General features: G+C 42.7%; 1 protein-coding gene across 2 annotated transcripts; it reads left to right on the top strand.

Annotated features, from left to right (window-relative positions):
* Positions 1 to 3,869: 3,869 nt before the first annotated feature.
* Positions 3,870 to 22,935, top strand: VDAC3 (voltage dependent anion channel 3). Of its 2 annotated transcripts, XM_060250457.1 has the most exons (10): positions 3,870 to 4,021; positions 8,810 to 8,941; positions 10,713 to 10,784; positions 11,380 to 11,429; positions 14,550 to 14,702; positions 15,280 to 15,332; positions 15,626 to 15,853; positions 17,232 to 17,382; positions 21,781 to 21,838; positions 22,424 to 22,935. In XM_060250457.1, exons 2-10 carry the CDS (start codon positions 8,905 to 8,907, stop codon positions 22,513 to 22,515), a joined length of 894 nt encoding a protein of 297 aa, XP_060106440.1. In that variant the 5' UTR covers positions 3,870 to 4,021; positions 8,810 to 8,904; the 3' UTR covers positions 22,516 to 22,935. The 2 variants fall into 2 exon arrangements, with proteins under 2 accessions (XP_060106440.1, XP_060106441.1); XM_060250458.1 differs by lacking the exon at positions 8,810 to 8,941 and having other exon boundaries at positions 3,877 to 4,021.
* The last annotated feature ends 2,814 nt before the right edge of the window (positions 22,936 to 25,749 follow it).

Below are 25,749 nucleotides of genomic sequence, written 5' to 3'. Positions count from 1 at the left end.
AGACCTGAAACAACTGATAAAAAGTTAAAGCAGTACATCAAGAGAAAAAAGTAATGGCCACTGGGAAATTATGCAACTTTAAGGTTGGTGATGAAAAAAGTTGAAATTGTTCAAGACTTATTCCTTTGCTCCATCAGCCAAAAGGTAGACTGCAACCAAGAAGGATTGATATTGGAGGGTAGCCATGAAGGAACTAGAAAGGATCCTTAAGTGTAAGGATGTGTCACTGCTGGTGACCAAGATCAAGGTAACTCATACTTGTATTCTGCATTACTATGGATGGTAATGAACAAACAACCGGAAGAAAGTTGATTGATTTGAAATGTCTTGGAAGAGTTTTTTTAATACTGTGGACCACCAAAAAAAGTGCGTTCTACATCAAATCAAGCCTGACCTCTTTAAAAGCTAAAATGAAGCTGAGGCTATTGTATTTGGGTTACATTAGGAGAAAACAAGTCACTGGGAAAGACAATAATACTAGGAAAAGTTGAAGGTAGTAGGAAAAGGGGAGGGATCAACATGAGATGGCTTGACTCAAGGAAGCCATGGTCCTCAGTATACAAGACCCCAGCAAGGCTGTTAGCAATAGGATGCTTTGGAAGTTATTCATAGGGTCACCAAAAGTTGGAAGCAACTTGACAGTACTTAGGAAAAGGAAAGGTGCCCTGTGCAAGCACCAGTCGTTTCCAACAGGGGTGACGTTGCTTTCACAACATTTTCACGACAGACTTTATGGGGTGGTTTGCCATTGTCTTCCCCAGTCATCTACACTTCCCCCCCAGGAAGCTGGGCACTCATTTTACCAACCCCAGAAGGATGGAAGGCTGAGTCAACCTGGAGCCGGCTACCTGAAAACTCAGCTTCTGCTGGGGATCGAACTCTGGTCGTGAGCAGAGTTTAGGACTGCAGTACTGCAGCTTTAACACTGCGCCATGGGGGACAGCACTTAACACACACACTTTGTTTCTGTTGCTGTTGGCAGCTTGAAAAACTGGCTACCATTAAAACAATACTTTTTAAACTTTTTCAAATAAACTATTGAAATATACTGAACAGTTACAAAGCATCAAGAGCTGTAAAAGTACATAAACAGCTTAAATTTGTATTGCTAATATTTCATAATGTTTAACGCTTTAAGAAGGGAATAACTTCAGAATAAACAAAAAGCTGTTGACTTAAGTGCCAAAATTCAGAATTCCTCAAGAACTAGAATGGAAGAAACAATAGAGAACAATACAAATTCTGTCCATATCTTATCTAGAATAAGACAATTATTCAAATATTCCAGTACTTTCTTAGTTCATAATACTATCAGAAACCTTATCAATATATTGTGTTCTGATTAAAACAATACTGGATGGTACCAATTTACTAGTTCACCCTCCACGAAATCATTTAAAAAATTGCAGATCACTTTTTCTCTCTACTATATAACACCACTTATGTTATTAATGTAGAACCAGTATAGTCATTTTACAAAGCCAAAGTTAATATAAGGCACTGTAAGGAGGATTTTGGATCAGTGACAGAGCATTGTGTTATATACAGAAGATTGTGGTTCAGTCCCTGACAAACCTAGTTGTAAGGATCCCAAACAACAGAATGGCCTTTTTTTGTGCCTGAGTCTCCAAGAGCTACCAGTCGGAGAAGACAACAGTGAATTAAAATGGACCAATAGCCTGATCAAATAATGCTCTGTACATATAATCATAATGAGAATTTCATGAGTCATCCCCTACTGCTTGGCATCTGTACCTCATTCCTTGTTTGAAGAAGTGTGCATGCATACGAAAGCTTACATTCTGAATAAAACTTTGTTGATCTTAAAGGTGCTACTGGACTCCTACTTCGTTCTATTGCTTTAGACCAACAGGGCTGCCCATCTGGATCTACCTTTTGAATCCATTGTTAATATTTTATTAAGCATGCCTGATTGGGGTAATTCTTCAAGGACTCATTTCCCACGATTCTAGAAGTTATCCTGCAATCCTGTGCATACTTAGGAGTAAAACCCTGTTCAACTCAGTATACTTAATTGTACTGCACATTTTTGCTTGGAATATGTATTTGTCTAATCTGTGTAAATTCATGCACCTGAACTGGCAGAGACTGACCAAGAGAGAGATCTTGGGGTCGTGGTAGATAACTCACTGAAAATGTCAAGACAGTGTGCGTTTGCAATAAAAAAGGCCAATGCCATGCTGGGAATTATTAGGAAGGGAATTGAAAACAAATCAGCCAGTATCATAATGCCCCTGTATAAATCAATGGTGCGGTCTCATTTGGAGTACTGTGTGCAGTTCTGGTCGCCGCACCTCAAAAAGGATATTATAGCATTGGAGAAAGTCCAGAGAAGGGCAACTAGAATGATTAAAGGGCTGGAGCACTTTCCCTATGAAGAAACGCTTGGGGCTCTTTAGCTTGGAGAAACGTGGACTGCGGGGTGACATGATAGAGGTTTACAAGATAATGCATGGGATGGAGAAAGTAGAGAAAGAAGTACTTTTCTCCCTTTCTCACAATACAAGAACTCGTGGGCATTCGATGAAATTGCTGAGCAGACAGGTTAAAACGGATAAAAGGAAGTACTTCTTCACCCAAAGGGTGATTAACATGTGGAATTCACTGCCACAAGAGGTGGTGGCGGCCACAAGTATAGCCACCTTCAAGAGGGGTTTAGATAAAAATATGGAGCACAGGTCCATCAGTGGCTATTAGCCACAGTGTGTGTGTATATATAAATTTTTTTGCCACTGTGTGACACAGTGTTGGACTGGATGGGCCGTTGGCCTGATCCAACATGGCTTCTCTTATGTTCTTATGTTCTCTTATGCACCTAAACACTAGGGGCATCATGCAGCACAGACTGCCATTGCAGGTATATATTCAACAGCTGATATTCTGTCCTAGTAAACCAATTCAATTTTTTGCACTGGGAACGCAAACGCCCTCATGGTTTTTAAACTGGTGGAAGAGTTGATAGCAAAGTACACTCAGCTTACAAAAAAGGAATTTCAACTTCGACTTTTTGCTATGGTGGAGGAAGAAGATATTGGATTTATATCCTGCCCTATAATCTGAATCTCAAAGCAGTCACAGTCTCCTTTACCTTCTCCCCCCCCCCCCCACAGCCCCGCAACAGGCACCCTGTGAGGTAGGTGGGGATTGAGAGAGCTCTTACAGCAGTTGTCCTTTCAAGGACAAGGAGAACTATGGTTGACTCAAGGCCACTCCAGCAGCTGCAAGTGGAGGAGTGGGGAATCAAACCCGGTTATCCCAGATAAGAGTGCACACTTAACCACTACACCATACCGGCTCTCTACCCTTACATACACACGTGTAGCGCCCCGGTTCTTTTTCCGTTTGAATGATTCCAATATTGCAATACCCTTGAAATAGGAAATGGAGTGTTACAAGCATTTTTTGTCAAAGGTACTCCCCACCCCCTGCCTTTGTTCTACTGTCGGGTAGACGGTGTCATTGGGTTAAGTCTCCCATCTAGGCATCGACCAGACTCAACAAGGGTGGTGTATCATGGGCCTTCCAGCCGCGCCCTAAAACACTGAAGAATGCGCTGCTTGTCCACACGATCTTTTCTTAGCAGTACACGCCAAGCGTCACGATCTTGGGATCACTTTAATGGATTTTTACTACAGCATGAATTTAATCCTCTGCACGTTTCCTCCGAAGCGGAGATCTGTGTTAGAAAGCCACCCGACTCCCAACACCACAACCCTTTTGTTGCAGCAGACTAACGGGTCCTGCCGGGCTTGACGATTAACATACAACAGTAGGGAAGAGGAGAACCTCATCAACAAGCCTGCGTGACGGCAGGGGGGGGGGAGGGGGAGCGGTGGTTGTCGAATGATGCGCGCGCCTGCGCCCTGCGGGCCATTCTGGAAAAGAAGGGGCGGGGCTGGAGCGAGACCCTTGAGCGTTACGCCTGCGTGGAAACGGAGCAGGCGAGACCTTCAGCTTGACAAGAAGGGACAGAAGAGGCCTCGTCGTCGGTGGCCTTGAGGTGCGGGAGGCGGTCTTGAGGAGCAGAAGGGAGGAGAGCCGTTTCGTGTGCCTCTTCCCTTCGGTGGCGACCGGGGGAGGGGGAAGCTGGCCTAGATGGGGGCTGGGAAGGTCCCTGGGGAGAAGCCTAGGCGAGGAGCCTTTTCCCCGGCGCTGGCTGAAAGATGCTTTATTTGCCTTTCGCATCTCTGTCCCGCCGTAAGGCGGCGCGGGAGCCATTCTGCTTTCACAACAACCCTGTAAAGTGGGCCGCACTGAGTTGTTCCCCTGGGCTACGTTCATCTCCCTTCGCTGATGGAAATGAGTTGCCGCAGAGTGGGCTTCCTCAGACTGGCCCTTTTGCTTGCCTGAGGGTTGTTGCCAAGGTCTCAAGTCACAGAGGTTTCTAGGAGGGAGGGCATTTGTATGTGTGATGGGGGCTGGAGGCGATGGGGGCATCGGCGGGGGCACAAGTGTTGGGTGTTTCACCAGCCACAAAGCAAGGTAGTGACCAGCTCAAGAGGCCCTAACCGGTGCGTAGACTGTAAGGTGAAGTTTTTAATGGTCTCTTTCGGGTTATTCTGCTGCGGACACGTGTGAGTGATCTCTTATCTGAATGTTTTGTCTGGGTTTCTTAAGGCTTGGCATTTTGAGAATCAGTGGGGCAAATTCTTTTAAAAGTATTTTTTATTGTTGCAGAGAAAACCTCCATATCTTGTCTTGAACTGACAACGATTGTTCACATGTGCAGGTTGCTGCTTTTAGTGCTTTGATCAGTAAGTGGTGAAGTTGTATCTGTGAACTAGTTCTTAGTTGCTTCTAAAGGGTATGGGTGTGCTAAACGATTGCTGAGAGATTTATTAATGCCATTTGTGTTGCGATTCTTTCCCCAAGGAACTTGGTGTAATATGCAAGGGGGGGTTGTTGTTCCGCATCTTATTCTCTCAACAATCCCAAGAGGTGGGTTAGACTTTGTATGACTAGCCCAGTGTTGCTACCCCAAAGACACTTCACGACTAAAAGCTGGTTTCAGTTTGGATCCCCCCTAATCTGATTCCTTAGCCGCTCCCTTACATTGGTGGGATGGATTTGTTTAAACTACTTCAGCCCTTGAAAACCATTGCAAGATAAAGCCATGGTTTTGAAATCTGAGATGAGTGAGAAGTGAATGAGCATTCACAGATTGCCATTTTATCATTAAATAGCTGTAGCCAGTCTTTACTGTTAAAATGCTACTTGTGTGATGTTAAGGGACTTCATCATTTGTGAAAAAAGGCTCCACTTTTACGTTTGTTCAGATAGCCTGCATGAGAGACCTGGGAAGTCACAGAAGAGTTGTGAAGTCAGCAGAGCTGTCACAGTCCACACAAGAAAAGGATGTGCAAACCCCAGGGCAGTTTGGTATCATGGCAACTGAGTGTCTAACAGTTCTTTTTTAAAGTGGTACTACTGCCTTTTCTAAACAACAGAGCCTTGAAGCATCTTAAAGATGAACAGATTTAACGTGGTATAAAGCCTCAATACTTGCTCTTACATTTCTGATTTTGTAGTAAGATGCAGAACTAGCAGTACAGGAAGTTGCCATTTCCTGAAAAGTGCTGTGACCCCTTCCTACTTCTGGGGTGTTGTTGTTTTTTAAACACATTCTGAAATGTGTACAAACTCCAGAATACATTTTTCCCCATTCTGTTTATTTTCATTTTAAATTTATAACATTTTTTCAATGCATTATATAATATCAAATAGTACATGTTCCTTTAACTCAACCCCCCAATCAAAGAAATAAGCAACCATCCCCTAAGTATACAATGAGACAAAAACATTCCTAGGATCAAGATTTCGTATAGCAGAATATGTTTTTTAAAATGGTGCCAGTTTGGGTTACAGGAGGGTGCGATAGGGCATGAGTATACTTTTTGTATCTCCCTGTGGCTGGGTTTACGATGTAAGCTTACTGGTGGGCCACATCCAAGAATACCGGTTAATATTCTTCCACAGGAGTACATCTATATACTGAGTCAAGTGTGTGAACTTTTTAAAGTATACAGACAAGTTTGTTTTCCCCACTCCTCCACTGCCACCTTTGTTGCACAAATCATCTCTCAGGAGGATGCTGATATTGGAGAAGGAAGGGACTCGTCTGATTTTGCTGTCGTGGTTTTGATCCTCTCAGAAAGCCCAGTGTTACTCACCTCCTTTCAGAATCTCAGCCTTAGTTGATGAGATGCATGCAAAGGGGACTTGGACTACAGAGCAAGCTAGATTGCACTGAAGTAATAGAACTTAGATGGAGTGCCACTTCAGTCAGATACGCTCAACTTTCACTAGTGCTGTGATTAATTCTGCTTTTCTGATAAATGTTGAGACCAATGGATGTAGAGACATGTACTAGACATAGAGGTCATAGTTTCAGGTGAGTAGCCATATTGGTCTGCATGTTGGAGGTATCTGATGAAGGGAGCTTTGTAGGAAGCTTTTTAAAAGCTTATGCCCCAAAAATCTTGTTGGCCTCTAAGGTGCTACTGGACCCTGATCTAGCTCTTATATGGTGGTCGTAGTCTCATTATTGCATTCAGTGTGCATCACTGGTACCTTTCAAAGCCAGCATCTGTTAAGATCTTGTAGCAGTGGAAATTCTTGTGGTTTCTTGTCCAGGGTATGCTCAAAGTGCTGAGGTGGCATATAGTGAGGCCCAAACCAGATATTACCTCTGACATGAATAGCATTCAGATTCCCCCAATCCCTTCTGTGTTCCTTTTAATTGTGGCATTGGGGAACTGACTTCTCAAACACATGGGAACTCTATTCAGCTTGGGAGCAAGTGGTGGCGGGGAGGATGGGCCTTGACTAGTGTCCCATGTAATGTTTTGTGTAGATTGAAGTAGCTATCTTTCACTAGGCCGATTTATTGAAACAAGTGAAGAGGAAAATAATTATTTTGACAATGTACCATTCATTCAGCCTGAGTTAGTCAGTGCAAGGTATAAAGTTGTACCTTAAGGGGTGGGATGCTGATTGGGATGGATTAGAACAGCAGAGAAATTTTCTCATTGAAGAGCAGAATTAGGTAGTAGCCAAGGGAGGATAAATAGTCCATTTAGGGACTGCTCCTAGCCCGCTTTCAATTTTGTCCTTTTTTGGGATAGCAAACCACATCAAAATAGTTGCAGATCTGAAAAAGTGGTACATGAATGAAACACACTAGTCTAGTCAGAAGGACAGGCAAATGACATGGTCACCTCTAAGAAGCAAAACATGACATGTGACTTGAAATGTTCTTGAACAACTATATTGTTAAAACATCTTATAAAGAGTGATGAGGCTTGGGATGATTCTATGAAAGTGCTGATTTGCAGGCTGGTTTAGGTAAGTTGTATTATTGTGTATCAGTCTGTATTATTGTGGAGAGCCAGTTTGGGGGTAGTGGTTAAGTATGAGGACTCTTATCTGGGAGAACCGGGTTTGATTCCCCACTCCTCCACTTACACCTGCTAGCATGGCCTTGGGTCAGCCATAGCTCTGGCAGAGGTTGTCCTTGAAAGGGCAGCTGCTGTGAGAGCCCTCTCCAGCCCCACCCACCTCACAGGGTGTCTGTTGTGGGGGAGGAAGGTAAAGGAGATTGTGAGCCGCTCTGAGACTCTTCGGAGTGGAGGGCGGGATATAAATCCAATATCATCTTCTTCTTCTGTGGCTCATAGTTACAAAAGCTGCCTGCATACTGTTAATTACCTCACCTCTGTTCCTAGCATATTAGTGTAGATTTGTATTTTTCAATGTATTCCATAGTTGACACTGGAAATCAGTAGAATCTTTCTACTGTTCCCAGTTCAACAATTAACTACTTAAACCATGGGATATGGTTCCCCTTCTCTTGTGCCTTATACTATAGGCTGAAGTCTGTTCTGGAGCATTGAGTATGTGCCATACAATCTGTTGTGTCCAGAAGGAGAAGTGTGTGTTGACTGTTTTGCACACACCAGTTTATGTGGATATAGGAAGTAGTACATGTGACTTCTTGTGTCATGTGTACGTGTGTTCGGGAAACTGCTAGGTCACAATCTGTGTATAAATGGCAAAATAGGGACATGGATGACTGCACATTGGATATGGCGTATATGGATTTTTCCCTGAGACTCTGTGTTAGAAGTGTTATTATCAAAGTGACCCATTCTGTATACCTCTCATTTGGGAGTGCAGTCAGTGGGAGAATGATTTTAACTCACTTTATTTCCTGGTTTTGCACATGCTTCCACCTCTCTGCCTTGAAAATAGAACAGAGTATATACTCCTGTGATCCATGTGCCACATTTAGAAGGAATAGGCTAAGTACTTTTCAAAGACTTCTAAGAAACATTATAAACAAAGAGTAGTAATTCCAGAAAGGCTCATTTAGGTCCTTTCAGAATGACGGTGTTGAGGTTGTAGTACAGAGAGAAAATAATTTTAATATGGCTGTTGCCAGCAAGCATGAGTTATATTTTGAACTTAAAGTTTGAACTGTATGAGGAACTATTTAGAAATAATTTAAATGGCATTTATAAACCAACATCACTAATTGGGTTTACCTCTAAAAAACTGGCACCAGATATGTTTCTTTTGGGGAAAAATTCTAATAATGAGTTTAAGAGATCAAATCTGGGATTAGATAATACAGTTTTGAGAATTATGTAATTATATTTAAAAATTAAAGTTGATATGATACTGTAGTCATATAGTCATAGAAAATTAGCCTTTTCTGGTATAGTTTCCAACACAAGTAACATGGTATTTATCTCTAATGTTGCATGCATTTTCCCCGTGTATTTGACAGGTCTATATAAGAGCTAGAGAAGAGCCCTTCTGTAGGTTCACATTTGAGAAGTAAATGATTTAGGAGCATAGTTGTCATATAAGAAGTCTGCAACCATGTTCAGCTGTTCTCCTACTACTTCTAGAGCCCCAGGTATTGTATTCTTACAGAAGTTCAGATGGTAAAGGTAAATTGTTAGAAACTAGACATGTTAAGATAATATGTACACTATAAAGAGGTAAAATACCCAGCCATACACAGCTGGTTTGATAACTTGCTTCACAGTAGAGCTGTGCAGATCAGTTCTGTGTTTGACTAGGGTTGCCCTTTGAGAAGTGATGTTAGAAAACAGATGTGTTAAGATAATATGTACCCTGCAAAGAAGTAAAATACCCAGCCATACACAACTGGCTTGCTAACATGCTTCACAGTAGAGATGTGCAAATCAGTTCTGTGTTTGAGTAGTTGCCCTTTGAGAAGTGATGATAGAAACAGTATTAAGAAGACTAGACATTTTGTCGAGCAATTGTCAGAAGAGTACCCACTTGGCTTCCAGAGGCAGAAAAGAAGCTTTGCAATAGTAATAAAGCCACTGTAAAGCCATATTTCTTTGTAGTGCCAGAGACATAAGAATTTTGTCACTGGAAAACCAAAGGTCAATTTAGTGTGACTTTTTATTACCGGTATTTTAATCTAGTGTCCTGAAGTTAGAATATTGCAAGAAAACTACTGTTCAGAATAGTAAGGCAACACAGTGCCATTAAATGAAGTAGCCATGATCACTAAATATGAACAGAAAAAACTGCCTTATACTCAGGGGTGGAATTCTAGCAGGAGCTCCTTTGCATATTAAGCCACACACCCCTGATGTAGCCAATTCTCCAAGAGTTTACAGGGCTCTTATTCCAGGGTCTACTGTAAACTCTTGGAGGATTGGCTACATGAGGTGTGTGGCCTTATATGCAAAGGAGCTCCTGTTAGACTTTCACCCTTATACTGAATCAGACCATTGGCCTATCACAGTCAATATTTATTTATTTGCTTACTTTGGATTTATATGCCGCCCACCCCGCGAGCGGACTCTGGGCAGCTAACAGTCATAGTAAAAACAATGCAAATTATAAAAGCATAAAACACATATAAACAATTTAAAACTACATTATTAGGTGCAATATTAGGTAGATATTATTGTCTACTCAGATTGGCAAAGGCTGGCAAGGGTCAAAGGTGGAAGCCTCTTAATTGGAGATATGACAGGAATTGGACCTGAGACCTTCTGTATGCCAAACAGATGGTCTTCTGCTGAGCCCTGGCTCCTCCCAAATGGAGCTTCTCTGTTCTGAAGCAGTAGATCTCTAAATACCAGATCTGCAGGAAAGGCAGCACCCATGGCCTTCGTGCTCAGTTTATAGGCTTCTGGTTGGCCACTTAATGGAACAGTGTACTGAATTAAATGGATTATTGATCTGATCCAGCTGGCTGTTCTTACATTCTCGTTCCTTTAGTATATTCAGCTGCCAGAGGCCTGGAAACTCCAACCCAAGAGAATTGGGATCAAAAGTATTTACAGTTGATGGAGGGAGTAGTTATTGTCACAAAGGAGGAAATCTGTTATTCTTGGAACTGTACACTAGCTTTAGATGTGTGTAGTGTTCTGGTATAACAGATTGTCCCTTAGAACAAATATTGCTGAAGTCCCTTTCCACTAATGAAGTCACCTTCCACCCAGTGTATTTTGGGTTACGTTGCTTTCCCCCCTAATACTGTTCTTCCTGGAAGGAAGAACTCTAAATACAGGTTTTTTATTCTTCATTATGCATTACATCTAAGGTGGTTGTAAGTTGATTGCCATTCCATTTGTGAACTGTCTACATTCATGTTTTTGAATGAATAGTTACTTCTAAATCTCTGCTGTCTTTTTCAGACCCCATGGCTATCCCACCACCTTACTGTGACCTGGGGAAAGCTGCCAGGGATGTATTCAACAAAGGATATGGTATGTAGTGTAATGACCACACAATCTTCTGCTTTATGCTATCTCAGCACTACATTGGCTGACCATATTGGTTATAAATTATAAAGTAGCATCTTTATAGTGGTATTTATCCTTGAGAGTTATGTGGGTGTGTTGACTAGAGATGCAATGTTTATGGAACTGCTAAAGTTGCAGGCAATAACTGATTTTTTTTGAAAAAATTACAATACATGTAATACTTATAGGACCTAAACATTACTTTTAAAAACAATTAGATGCACTCAGTTAACAACATAAACAATTGGATTGTTTGGTATATTTATGAAATATAAATGTATAATGTTATTCAAAGAGTAATTACAACTGTGCCATGCACCCTAAGGTAATGATGTATATTCTATTTTATGCCAGTTGGGAAGATGTGAAAATTCGTTTAGAAGCTTTGAGCACTCAGTTGAATCTGCTGACAGCTGCAGTGAAGAGTAGGAACCAGGCAGAATTGCTGTCCCTGGGCTCTTGCACCTGTGAAGCTGCCTCAACTGATGGAAACCTTTCATTGTTGAAAGTGGGGTGATTTCAGCATGATTAATAGGAAACCCATGTTTGGCAATTTCAGGGTTCGGAATGGTCAAATTAGACTTGAAGACCAAGTCTTCCACTGGAGTGGTAAGTAACAATACATGTTGACATTGCTGTGAGAAGAGAGAGCTGGTGCCATATAAGTCCTAACTTGATAGCACTGAAGTGACCCATGGGCATCATTGACTTCCATAATTTTTCCATCTTTCAGAAATTTGATGACTAAACAGGTAGCCTCAGTATACTACTGACTGTGTGTTAAGACTCAGTCCTTGAATAACTTAGCATCCTATAGACTAGTTTTATGTGAAACGTGAAGCTGATTGTCAGTGGGTGGTCCTCTTGACTGCCATGTTTGAGATAGTAGAGTAGGAGAGACATGGCTATTTAAAACAAAACAGAGTTCTACTGACAAGGGAAAGGATCTGGCTTTGCAAGTGGAAATGGTAACATATGAATGAATATCCCTTACTGATGGATTAAAGGTGTTAATTACTAACATGTTTTCTCCCTTTTCCATGCAACACTGGGGCTTGATGTTTATTCAGCTGGTAAGAATATAGTGTTTGCTTTTGTGTTCCTTGTATGTTTTTCCTTAGTGTTCATATACTTGCATAATGGCCCACCGCCATGCCTGATTGAGCAGTGGGACCGGTAATTAGGCATGAAGTACTGCAGTTGAGCATAATTTGGTTGTGCTGCAGCATTGGTACTGGAATTGGCTGCCAAAGTACTGGGGATAGGGGTGTAGTCAAATTAGAAGGTTACATCTCTGGCCAGTCTCATACCACAATATTATTTATTCCAAAGCTTTCTCTAGATTAAAAACAAGTTCTCTAGGAGTAAGGCAAGTTAGGGAGGTTTTAGGAGTTTGTACATGCCTTCTGGCAGGCCCCTTCATCCGCATCTTTGGTAAACAAAGCAGGTCAGAATCCCAAGTTTTGGGGTTTAACTCATTTAGCTTTTAGCTGAGCAGCTTGAAAATATGTGGGTGAAATACAAAGGTCCAAAGTACAGAGAGCCGTGTGGATGGTTTTAGTGTGGGCATTTAAGGGAGTCTTCTCTGCCTTCTAAATTGGGCTGAATTGTTGTATCAGATACATTTTTGCAAATGATCCAATCTGTGTAGTTTCACTGCTGAGCTTGGGACTGGTTTATTGCTTGCTCCAGGCACTACTGAGCCCTTTTTCTAGTTAGCTTATTATTTGTGCCAAGGCTGAAGCCTGAGATACTACTTTTGCCTTTCCCCTTTCATCTCTGTTAGTTGTTGCCAAAGCTTTGAATTGTGACATGTGTGATTTACTGAGTATCATCTCTGTGTTGCCTTCGTGTGGTGAACTGAAATGTCAGAAGCGGAATTTTCTTAGATCTGCCCCAAGTTCACCAATGAGTGTCCCTTGTGTTTAGCCTCATTCATCTGGCTCCCTCTGGAAATTAGAATGTTTTTCTTATTGCCCCGCCAGGTGGGATCTCTTTCCAAAGCCACATGCATGGCCCCTTCTCCTTCAGAAGTGCTTGCAAAGCACTATTTTTCTAGAAGACTTCCTTTTGATTGTTTCGGCTGCTGTTAATATTGCTTTGGGACCATTTTTTGCCAGGCTGGGCCTGGTTAGTGCTGTTCAATATTGACGTATTGTGATATGCTTGAAAGAAAGCAAACAAGCATGTTGTTAGTTGCCTTGTGCTATCTATGGAAAGATGGGATATACATTTTTGTAATTTAATTGGGGTCTAGTTCAGACTAGCAAAGCTGCATTCAGGAGGCAGAGGGTATTAGTGATGATCCTATCATTACATTGCTCATGACTGTTGTCAAATTAATAGTAACACATGTTAGATGCACTCTTTTCGCACCCTGAGGGAAGAAGTCTTGTTTCAGCTGCCGGAGAAGCCTTTTTGATCACATGACAAGGTTCTTTTTCTTCTGTGTATAGCAAAGGAGATTTAAGAAATTTCTCCTATTTTTCTGTCTTTTCAGCCACCAAAATATGAGATGGAAGTTATTTTTAAATAACGGATCATGGTTTGAAATTCTCATATTTTAAATGTTACAAAAATGGCGTGTCACAGACATTCCCACTCTTGTATGCTGAAGGAAAAGCAGCATTTTGAAGCTAATTCAATTTTCCCATCTATAACTTTATTTCTGTTTTCTGTTCCTTCTGGGTTGGTTTCTTGTTTTAGGACAGTAAACTTGTCAGGAACTTGTTTTAAGTAGGACCTGTTGGGCAACATTACAACTAACACCTACAAACTAAGTTCTGTACAAGAATAAATTGAGACAGACGTGGACCTCACAATATAGCTGTAGGACAGTTATCAGGCTTATAAATAGCTACTTGCCTGGGTGCCTTTGAAAGAAAAGAATTGTCTTCAACCAGCCACAGAAAGCTGGTATTGTCTCTCCCCTCTACCCCCCCCTCTTGAGGATCAAACTAGAGATGATGTTTTTACATTAGTCAGACCTATGCTAGCTGGAACAGACTCCCTTTCCTGATAGTTACATGGAAGCTTGCAGGGAACTAATTTTTAAAAGTACTGCAGGGGTTCTCATTTGGATTGAGAACATGGAACCATTTCTTTTTGGGAAAATGGCAGGGGCGGGGAGGGAAAGGTAGAAGCCCCTCCTTTCCCCTATGCTATTGTCCCAATCTGACACCACCCCCTGCAGTGCTTTAAAACTTCCCTGCAGTTGCTGTATGACTGCAGGGAAAGCAAATTGGGTCCCAGAAATCCAGACCTGGTTTTGCTGAAAATGCCTTATTTACTTTTATCCTATGTGACTAACACAGACACGTTGTAGGCAAGCTTTTCAGTAAGAATTGTTGCTTGCCAGCAGTGTTTATCTGTCTTGCAAACAGTACTAAGGTGTTCACCTTGTCTCTTAGTAGAACCGCCCCCCCCCAGCTTTATGGGTGTTCTGAAGTGCCAGTGGAACTCTGGTACAAATCAGCTGCTATTTTCCATTGATGAGAGGAGTGAAGGCAGCTACATTTATGCAAGGGGGAGCTTGCCAGGAACAAGCCTTTCTGCTGTTAAGGGCAGTAGAGCCTAGTGGGTCATGTAAATAAATGTTATTTAAATGTGCCTGGTTACTGTAACCCATGTTGAGGCAGAGTTAAGCTTGCATGATTCGTCAGAATCACATTTTTTAAATTAAAAAAGATCAGATATACGCATTTTAATTAAAATGTGGTGTATTTACAGGAATTTACCACCGCTGGCTCTTCCAACACAGACACAGGCAAGGCTACAGGCAGCCTAGAGACCAAATATAAAATAAAGAACTATGGTCTTACATTCACCCAGAAATGGAACACAGACAACACCCTGGGGACACAAGTGACCATGGAGGATAAGGTAAGAAGAGATGGCATCTGACAGTAGTGCTTTTTTTAACAAGACTGATACTAATTTTAAGATTGAGGGAAAAGGAGGAGGCACCAGAATGAGGCCACTAGTAATAGGCAACTGAAATAAGTAAACTGTAATAACAATGAAGATAAAGGGAAATGATGGTACATCAAACCAGTAAAGGGGATGTACAGCAGCAGAGTGCAATTTAAAAAAATACATGCCATCATAGATTTAATTGTATATGGGACTGAGCCTTGTGTTTAAAGAAACTTGAAGAAACTTTGGATTCCACAGGTCAACTGTGCTAATTGTGGTGCTTTCTGCCTGCAGAAGAGCCCTTTGCTTCAGTGAAAAAGTCCCTTGTGCTATAGGAAGGTACTTCTATTAGTTAGATGGATCTCTGGGCTCCATCCCTTTGATTTGCTAGAATCTCCATCATATGTTCTTCTTGGTGCACATAAATCATGACCTTAGTTATATAGCAAGAGTGAAAAAAGCTGAGTAGTAGTTGAAGTAGGCGAAAATACAACTTATCCCTTTGTATATTAAAGAGAAACCCAATACAATCTCTCTCTTTCAGTTGCTTGACGGTCTGAAGCTGGACCTTGAAACTATATTTGTACCGAACACAGGGTAAGTATCCATCCTTTGTAAGATGGCATTCTTTAACTGCGTGTGTTCCCTGATGTGTGAGGAGTGTATCACCTGCAGCCGACTCTTACGCTCGTAGAGAACATTGGGAGGGTATTTCCCCTCCATGTGTTTATTTGCAAATGATTGCATCACAGTGTTCAGATTTATCTTCATGAGATCAAGTAGTCCACAGAGATATGTCACTGCCAAATTCTTCTAAGCTTTCTTGGTTTAAGGTTAGAAATGTTGTCGAGTATCAATTAACCAAGGTATTCAATTTGTTCCCTCTTCAGGAAGAAGAGTGGGAAGTTGAAGACAGCCTACAAACGGGAGTATCTAAACATAGGGTGCAATGTCGATATTGACCTTTCTGGGCCCACTGTCTATGGCTGGGCTGTGTTGGGCTACCAAGGCTGGCTTGGTGGCTACCAGATGGCTTTTGACACAGCCAAGTCTAAATTGTCACAGTATAACTTTGCTTTGGGATACAAGGCAGCAGACTTCCAGCTGCACACAAACGTGTGAGTATTGCTTTGAGCTCATAGAACCAGGCTGTGAATAGTAACAGAGACTCTTCCTTTGGCAGGTGCTGCTTTTGGGCTAAAGGAACTGAGTCGTTCCCCCTCCCCTCCGCCTTTAGATATTCAGAGGTAGATTCCCTGTGTCCTGAAGCTCTGGTTAGGAAGCATTTGTAGTCATCATAGTCTGCTTAAAATTTACCTTACTATTTGGAGGAAATATGTTGAAGGGTTTCTGGGATGAAAGCTTGGAAGCACAGAGTTGCCTCGACAGGTTATTATCCCCCCGCCTTTTTCTGATGGAGTTTGTGTAAATATCCTATGCAGGCCTCAGATTCAGCAGGAGCTCACAGGAGCATAGCTCCTGAACCTTTCTGATGGTTCCTCCTCTTCCTCCCCACCTACCCTGTCCATTGAATAGTAGGTGAAGCTGCATAACTATCCCTGGATCAGGAGAGCAGCCAGCCAGCCACCAGGGACTTTGCCACATCCCTAGTAACTCTCATTAACCCCTGGAGAAGCCCACACCACCCTTTATTCACTTCTTATGTGATTTTGGGCAGCGGGTGGCTTGCTGGCCTTTTGACAGGAGAGCCCCAGGCGAGCGAGGTCTACTTGGGCTGGCTGGATCTCTCGCCAATTCAAGCAGGCCTCACTCGCCCAGGGCTCTCCTTTCTTGCATCAGGTCGTGCTGAGCTCCACCACCTCTTTTTCTACAAAACAACCCCTGATCCTATGAACTTTTCAGTATTTGGGGGTTCGATCAAGCCACCTTGAGTCTTTGTAGAATGGGCAGGATATAAATCTAATGTAATAAATAATAAATAAATATCCAGGAGCTCATTGCACAAACACAATCCTCCAAGATAACTTCACAGTCCTCCACCATCTTATAGTCATGGCAGGAGGCTGAATGTTTGGGAGCCACAATATAATAATTGTATTACTTCTAAGCTGCTTTCTTTGATGAAGGCTCCTTTCCCCATTCACCTGTTCCTGCACCAAGCTCACAATAGCACAGTTTAGTTTGCTCGGCACATCTGCTTTGTCTTTCATGGTGGCTTTTCTCTGGGAAAGGAAAGCTCGCTTCTGTGACCATCCCAAATCATACTGTGTTTCAGCAGCTGCTGCTATATCTTCATATGTAAGGTGAAAACTAGTTAATAAATATATATATAATGGAATGGTGAAATATCTGTGCAAGAAAGGAATATATTTACTATATTTAAAGCTGCTGTTATTCATGAAGAGATATCTCTGTAAGAAGAGCTAGAGCTTAGTACTGTGGTAGGGTAGGGGGATGTTGGGAGAGAGAGTGTGGCTGGTGGAAGTGGGAGCTGTCAGTACCAAACTGACCCTTCATGTGATTTCTTACAAACAGGAATGACGGAACTGAATTTGGGGGTTCAATCTATCAGAAGGTCAGTGACAAGGTTGAAACAGCTGTAAATCTTGCTTGGACTGCTGGCAGTAATAACACTCGGTTCAGTATCGCCTCCAAGTACCAGCTGGACGATAAAACTTCTGTCTCAGTAAGGATGTTACCTTTGTCAAAGTATATTGTGAATGTTACTTGCTAGCTGTGTGTCATTGTCTCTCCATTTTTTCTTGCATTGTGGCCATCTTGTAGAGGTATCTTCATGACTATGGAAGTGCTCTGTGTTACTTCTGTAAGACAATGTAATGTTGAAGGGTTGGGAGCCAGCTGGTGCAAACTTCAGCATATACCAGCATCTTTTAGAAATGCATTCCCTTTAGCTTTCAATATGCTAACTATGAACTGTCTGTCAAGAAGCTACTGGAAAATGAGAAAGAATTCACTGGGGTTTCACTTAGGCCTGGTCTTCACATATAACAGAACATATCATTTCGGGCTGTTGGTGGTAAGGCCTCATTTTAATGCTTCCCCATGTAATAACTTCCTGCAAATAAAAACCATCTACATTAGGGAGAAAGGTTCTAGTCTAGCCCTTCATTAATGTAGGGGAACTTTGAAACCTGTAACACTGCCCCTGCAGCCTTAAGTACTGCAGCTCATTTTATCACCCTAGCCCTCTTCACCCTGATTGTTCCCTCATTCTGCTGCATCTCTTGTCTGGGCCTGAATATTATGCTGTGAGATGCTTTGACATTGTTGATAACTGAAAACTAGTTATTAAAGTGAACCTGTTTGAGCTGTGCCATTTCAGGACATAGGAGAGGGCTGTCGTTACTGAATGCACTTCCATGCAGAAAGCTAGATGGTGAGAAGGGTTTTAGCCTAGCTTGAAACATTAGATCTTTGTTGTAATCTCTGTGCATCACAACTGTGGGAGACAGGCATTTGCACCTGATTCAGTTGGTAAACTTGGCAAAACCTTTGCCTTCAGTCTGCCCCCAAGGCATGCCCAGGAGCTCCACTGCGCATGCCTACCGGTGGGGGGGAGGCGCTCGGGTATCCTGCCAGTCCTCTTCTGATTGCCACGTTGATCAGTCATTTTCCAGTTTGATTGGTAAACCTTTGCCTTACTGCATTGTTTTGGAGACTTCTTCACCTCTCCAGCTAAGCCATTCCCTTCTTTCTCTACTTTTCTGCAAAAACAAAACACCTCAGAAGAGGAGACTTTACTTTGTTCCTCATCCACTCTTCTTCTTCCTCCCCTTTTCCCTCTTCTCTGCCTTTCTGCTACTTCCCTGCCTGCAGAAAAACTTTGGGGATTTTTCAAGCATTGCGGCCGCTGTGGGAGTAAGCTTGCCCCCCCCTCCAAGACAGACACTCTCAATGCCTCCTTGGCTTGGGAGAGAGCCATCAGACAGACTCCTGTGCCCACTATTCAAAATTCTTTAGACAGACCGGGAAGAATATAGTGGCAAGACTCTCGGCAGCCCTCGTAGAATCTGCCCTGTCTCCCACCCCGATGGCTTCCACTTCATTTTCTCATCAGGGATGCTCCAAACTGACCCCAATGCTGATGGCATACCTGTCTCCCTCAAGCCAGGCTCTGATTAGCTCGAAACCGTCTTGATACCAACCACTCAACATCAAAATCTGAGTCCTCTACTCCTGCTAAAAGATGCAAGGAGGAAAAGAGCAACAAGATGAGCAAAATGACTAAGACTAAGTTGGACTCCAAACACAAGCTTGGCTCGAGCCTCCTGTGCACTACCCCACCGAAGCAACTGTCACTGGCGCCAACTTAAGTCACAGAGATGCCACCAATCCAACTGCTCAACTCTCCTATCTGTTGATCGAGCTCACTGGGCAGCACTTCCACCATCACCCTTTTTTTCAGCATCCAGCACCCTCAGAGACCTTGACAACAGATGCCTCCATGTGAGGTTGGGGTGCACACATGAGAGGACTCTGTGTAGGTGCCATATGAAGCATTCAACACCAGCATTATCACAAACTTTCTGGAGCTACTGGCAATCAAAATTTGCTCTCTAGTAGTTCCATGCAGGGAAGGTGGTCTCTGTCCTCATGGACAACACCACAGGCCTCAGCTACATAAGCCATCGAGGGGCACTGTACCTCAGAGTCTTTACTCACTTGCACTGTATCTCTAGTTCATTTGCATTAGTCATGGGATTTTTCTTGTAGCCACTCAGTTGCCTGGGATATAGAATATTCAGGCAGACCTCCTGAGCGGGCGTGGTGGGTGGTGGGGAGGTGGCTCTTCACGAATGGGAACTCAATGGGATCTGTTTCCAGTGTTTGAATGGTGGAGTCTCCCCACTGTGGACGTTTTGGCTACAAGACTTAACCAAAAGTGCCAGATATTCTGCCGCAGGGGAGACAATGGGCCCACTATTGTTGGGCGACAGACTTCTATATCCTTGAACAGGAAAATTCCTGTACCTCTTTCTGCTGCTACCACTCTTTACAAGAGTAGTCGACAAACTGGTGAGGGAGAAGCCCAGTTGCGTCCTAGTCACACTATGGTGGTTCCGACAAGGGTGGTTCCCTGTTCTCTGAAGGCTGCCCAGGAGGAACACTTACAGTTTTCCATCAGCCGCCAGTTTCCTTCTCACTCTCGGAGGCCAGATGCTGTATTATGACTTCCCTCACCTGAAACTCACAGCTTGGCAGATCATGTTCAGTCCTTTACTGCAAGAGAGAGAGAAGTCATAGTCTATAGCAGAAAGCTTTCAACTTGGAAGTCTACAACTTCACCTGAATGAACTGGCCTTCTGTCTGTCTTTGATTTTCTGCTTTCCCTGGTTGACTCAGGGCTATGTCATTCTTTGGTAAGGATTTATTTGGCCACAGTTTCGGTGTAGCACCAGAGAGCCAGTTTGGTGTAGTGATTAAGTGCGCGGAGACTCTTATCTGGGAGAACCGGGTTTGATTCCCCACTCCTTCAAATGCATCTGCTGATGTGACCTTGGGTCAGCTCCAAGTTCTCTCAAAGCTGTTCTGCTTAAGGCAGTTCTAGGAGAGCTCTCTCAGCCCCACCTCCCTCACAGGGTGTCTGTTGTGGGGAGGGGAAGGGAAAGGCGAGTGTAAGCTGCTCTGTGACTCCTTCAGGTAGTAAAGGGCGGGGTATAAATCCAATCTCTTCTCTATTCATGCACCCTGACACTAAGAGGTTTCTCAAGGGCCTATTACATATGTCCCCTTCAGTTGAGCTCCCAGTACCAGCATGGGACCTTCCTCTGGTATTGACAGACAGGCCATTTGAATCTGTGGCCTCCCGTGAACCACGGCTCCTTGCCTGGAAACTGCATCTCTGGTTGCCATCATGCCAGCCAGGCAAGTGTGTGAACTCATGGCTTTACAACATGATCCCCTTTGCTTACAGATCTGCAGTGACAGCATTGTCCTGAAACCAAACATTGAGTTCTTACCTAAGGTGGTGTCAGAGTTCCGCCTTCACTCTGGCATCACACTCCCAGACTTCTTTGCTAACCTCCAAGGATGATGCAGAACAGCTCCTGCATTCTCTTGATGTGAAACGTGCTGTTCTGCTCTACCTACATAGAACTAAACTGAACCACGAGGACCCAAACCTTGTTTCTTATGTGACACACAGAAAGGGCCACAGAATTTTGGCACAAAGACTGTCCAGATGGACTGTTGAGACAGTCAAGCTGTGTTACTTTCTGGCAAAACAGCATCTACCAGGACCAATTAGGGCACGTTCTACCAGGGAAATGGCTGCTTCTACTGCCTTCCTCAAGGGCATCCCATTGCAAGACATTTGCCAAGTGGCCACATGGGTGACCCAGCGCCTTCATCAGACGCCATACCCTGGACATCTGGATCCAGTGGGTTGTCTTCATGTGATTGAGTAGCTGCTGGCTGCTCCTACAGGTGTGATGCGCAGAGACCACAACAAGGATAAACAGATTGCTTACCTGTAACTGATTATCTTTGAGTGGTCATCCGTGCATTCACATCACCCACTCAGCCTTTCCCTCTGCTGTCAGCCTTCTCTTTTAATCTGGGGGTTGTTTCAGTGGTCAGAAGGAACTGGCAGGATACCTGAGCCCTACCCTGGTAGACATGCATGGTGCAGCTCCTGGGCATGCCTCGGGGGGTGGAGCATGGGAAAAAGCTTTGCTGAGCTTTGCAGAGTTTACTGATTGAATCAGGTGCAGGCACCTGTTTCCCACAGGAGTGTTGCACAGATGACCACTCGAAGATCATCAGTTACATGTAAGCAACCTGTTCTTTTCTATGTCAAGGAATTATCTTTTTTTGTGGTGAAAAGTATTCAGTCATGTTAGTCCCTCTTGCAGTCTGAAGGACACATAAGAACCTGTCCTTGCTAAGTTTAAAGAGCATTTCTGGGTTGGAAATTGCACAACTATTATCAGTGTTCTCAGTCTTCCATTCCTGTGTGGGTAGCTCTAGTTTACCAACTATCTCCTGGGGAAAATGCTTATGTGTACTTTCATTGAAAAGGAAGTAAAAATCTGTATCTCATTCCTGTTTCTAATTTTTTAAGGCCAAAGTTAATAACGCCAGCCTCATTGGACTTGGTTACACTCAAACCCTACGACATGGTATGTAGACTGCTGAATATATTAAATACTTAAGTTCCTTAATATTGCTTATATTTCACCTGTAGATCAGGATGTGCAGATATAAGGAAAAGTTTAGGTATGGCCAGAGTTATTACACCAAATAAATGCAGGAGAAACAAGATACATGTTTGATGATAATTACAGAATCTTGGCTTAATAAAGGTTAAGCAACTTTCTAGTCATCCTGGACTAGAATCTACAGGGGCAGTGCATGGTGAAACTTCAGGAGTCAGAGGAGTGACAGAGGATTACTGTTAAATAAGCAAATATTTGCTATTCAAACCAAGTGTGGCCTGCAATGCTTTTTACTGGTGATGGTTTTCAGAAAAGAAATTGCGGGTGGTGGGGTGGGGGTGGAATAGAAGTCATAGCAAACAGAGAGCAGGCATTGAGAGAATTGATCAGCTAGTGGACAGTCTTTCCTAAGACTAATTTTGTAACTGAGTCCAGGACCACTTTGTTTTATCACTGTCTTATTGGGTCTTATGCTTGACTTTTCCTTGTTATGCTTTCCTTACTGGAATGATGATGATCTGCTGTATTTTCTAACACTATTTCTGCCAGGTGTGAAGTTGACTCTCTCAGCTCTGATTGATGGCAAGAACTTCAGTTCTGGCGGTCATAAAATTGGGCTGGGATTTGAGCTTGAAGCTTAATGCAGGTTTTGATGAAGTATTAGATCTTTATTTGGAAGATGAAGGAGAAACAAACCCCACATGTTCTGGCCTTAAACTCTTCTGTGAAACTTCAAAAAGTGTGAACTTGATATTCTTCCAAAGAATTGTTATAATCCCAAACATTGAAGTCTGGAGAGTGCAAACCACCAAGAAGGGCAATACTTGAAGGCATGCATGGAAGTTGTAATGGTTGTGCTACATTTCAGTTCAGTTCACAGTTACTTTAAAATGTGTTCCTCAGACGACAGCATAGCATCTGGTGAAAGACACCCCCCTCATCCCTTCTTTGTTAACATGTCACATCCTGCATGTTCTACACCTCATGACTGGTCTCTGTGCTGTAGTGAAAACTTTGGTTTTGCATCAAAGTGGAATAAATCAAATCACATTTGGAACCTATCTTGTGTGTGCTTACTAGTACTGATGTTTCTTCAGCAACAAAATGCTTGTGCTAAGGGCCAAGCTAGCAAACTAAGAAAAACAGGTGCAGCATAAAATGCAAGTCTATAAATGTTGAGTCTCTTCAGTGAATTGAGAGTAACCAGTTAAGGGTTATTTGTCCCATCTGTGTTGTAGGGTATTGCATAACTCTGAGCAAGTATCCATCCCAGCAGATAATCACTCCTAATTGTAGATGATCACCCCTAATTACAGAAGGTTGAAACTTTGTTGCCCTGGCCTGGATAGCCCAGGCAAGCCTGATCTCATCAGATCTCTGGAAGCTAAGCAGGGCTGACCCTGGCAAGTATTTGGATGGGAGACCTCCAAGGAATACCAGGATCAGAGAGCAGAGGCAAGCTATCAAGCCATTTCTATGAACATCTTCCATGCCCCAGTAGGAGTCACCAGGGGTAGTCATGACTTCCAGGCATGGGGACATACACAGGCATGCACAATGCAAAAATAAATAAATGAAAAGAAAATGTAACTTTGTTTTTGGAATCCAGCTTATATGGCAAGTTAAGAACTCCCTCATGCAGTTTAGGCTGTGGCAGAAACAAGGGGCATCTTTGCAGCAGAGGGTGGTTTATCTGACAGAACACTAATAGCCTCTTCAAGCTCTAGAAAGGGTACTGTTCCCTTGGGAATAAAAAACACTAATGCCTTAAAATTTTATGACTACTTAAACTTGGTTAAAGGGGCCTGTTAGTCTGGAAACAGATGCTTCAAGGTCTCCAGTTTGGTGTAGTGGTTAAGTGCGCAGACTCTTATCTGGGAGAACCACGTTTGATTCCCCACTCCTCCACTTGCAGCCACTGGAATGGCCTTGGGGCAGCCATAGCTCTGGCAGAGGTTGTCCTTGAAAGGGCAGCTGCTGTGAGAGCCCTCTCAGCCCCACCCACCTCACAGAGGAAGATAAAGGAGATTGTGAGCCGCTCTGAGACTCTGAAATTCAGAGTGGAGGGCAGGATATAAATCCAATATCATCATCATCTTCCACTCAAAATTGGAGGGCAACAAGTCAAATCCCTTCAGGGTGCCTTAAAGGAGGCGCACAGGCTGTGGCAAAACCAAAGTAAGTTATTATTTATTAGATTTATATCCCACCCTCCCTGCCGAAGCAGGCTCAGCTGAAACGCATGAGAACCAAATTGTTGAACACTGAGTATATTTTCACTAAATCAGAAGCTGGAAAGCAGCCAGGGGCTCATGAGAATAATGCGTGAAAGGATAGCAAGACAGGGAAGCTGAATGCATTCTTTGAAGCTGTTATGATAAATGCGGAGCTGTCTTTTTCACAAAACAATCAAGGTCAGAAATTGAATTTTATGGTTGCTGGATAAACTAAAACTTCGTTAAGTCAAACATACACCTATGTATCGGTAAGGAAGCAAAATATGACATTGTTGGTCTAATAGATATTAAAATTGCTGCTAAATTTGCCTCTGCAGGAGAAGATAGTAAATACAATACAGATTTTTAAAAGGATCTAATATAAATTCAGGAAACAAAATAAGGTCTATTCCAGGTAAATTGGTAGAAATTTAAAGATAGGAAGAATCACAGGAAATCCTGTCTCACCAACTTTTTGGAGTTCTGAGAGTTACACATATGGATAAGAACAATCCAACAGACATGGACTTCCAAAAAAGAATCCCTCAAAGGCTTCTTAGTAAGGCTAGCAGTTGTGCAGTAAGATGACCTCTTGTAGATTAGAGTCTATTAAAGGACAGGAAGCAAAGAAAAGGGAAAAGGAAGTAGGCAGTTAGATTTCACAAGAATTGGTTTGAGGACTAGTTAATTTATGAAGAAATAATCTGGGTGGAAACAACAGAGTAGCTCAGTTTGCAGATAATAAAACTTATTTAGGATTGTAGTATAAAGTCTGAATTCAGTGGCACCTGTAAGACCAACAAAATTTGATTCAAGGTATAAGATTTTGTGTGCAAGCACACTTCTTCAGATAGTGAAACTCAGGATTGTGGCTGTGGATTGTTAAAAGCTCTTCAGGCTGGGCATGTAGGTGTCTGCACATCAAATGAGTATCTATGGAAGAAGATACACTGGTCAAGGTAAATAACCTCAGAATTGTCGACTCAATATACAAAAGCAGAAAAAAGCAAATTCTGTGTTAAGACATTAGGAAAAGTACTGAATGCAGTGTTAGGTACTGTATTTACCATGTATAAATTAGTGATATAGCTACATTTGGAATACTAAGCACACAATCTCAAAAACAGCGAGACTGTAAGAAATGAAGAAAAACAACTAAGTGATCATAATTATTTGCATAGCCCTGCCCATGTGACAAGTAGGAGGCATAAGTCTCTTAGGGATTTGTAACATGAGGAAGGTAAATTAGACCCCTATGTAAGCATTGAGTCATTACTGACCCATGGGATGACCTCACATCATGATGTTTTCTTGGAAGACTTTTTGTTATGGGGTGGTTTGTCATTGCCTTCCTCAGTCTACACTTTACCTCCAGCAAGCTGGGTACTCATCTTACTGACCTTGGAAGGATGGAAGGCTGAGTCCATCTTGAGCTGGCTACCTGAACTCAGCTTCCACTGGGATTGAACATAAGCAGAGCTTGGACTGCAGTATTGCAGCTTTCACTCTGTGAAAGGCTGCCATTTTCGAGTACTGGACCCCTCCAAGTCCACTTGCAGTGAGTCAAAAGTGCCCACTGGACCTTAAATGAAAACAGTCTATATTCATTATGGTAGCTTAAAAATACTAGAAGGCAGGAAGACACGTCACTCAAAGCAG

This window comes from Heteronotia binoei, chromosome 12, assembly GCF_032191835.1.
Source record: "Heteronotia binoei isolate CCM8104 ecotype False Entrance Well chromosome 12, APGP_CSIRO_Hbin_v1, whole genome shotgun sequence".
NCBI classification, from domain to species: Eukaryota; Metazoa; Chordata; class Lepidosauria; order Squamata; family Gekkonidae; genus Heteronotia; species Heteronotia binoei.
The sequence above is the reverse complement of the archived record's forward strand: the minus strand, read 5'-3'. Positions and strand labels throughout refer to the sequence as shown.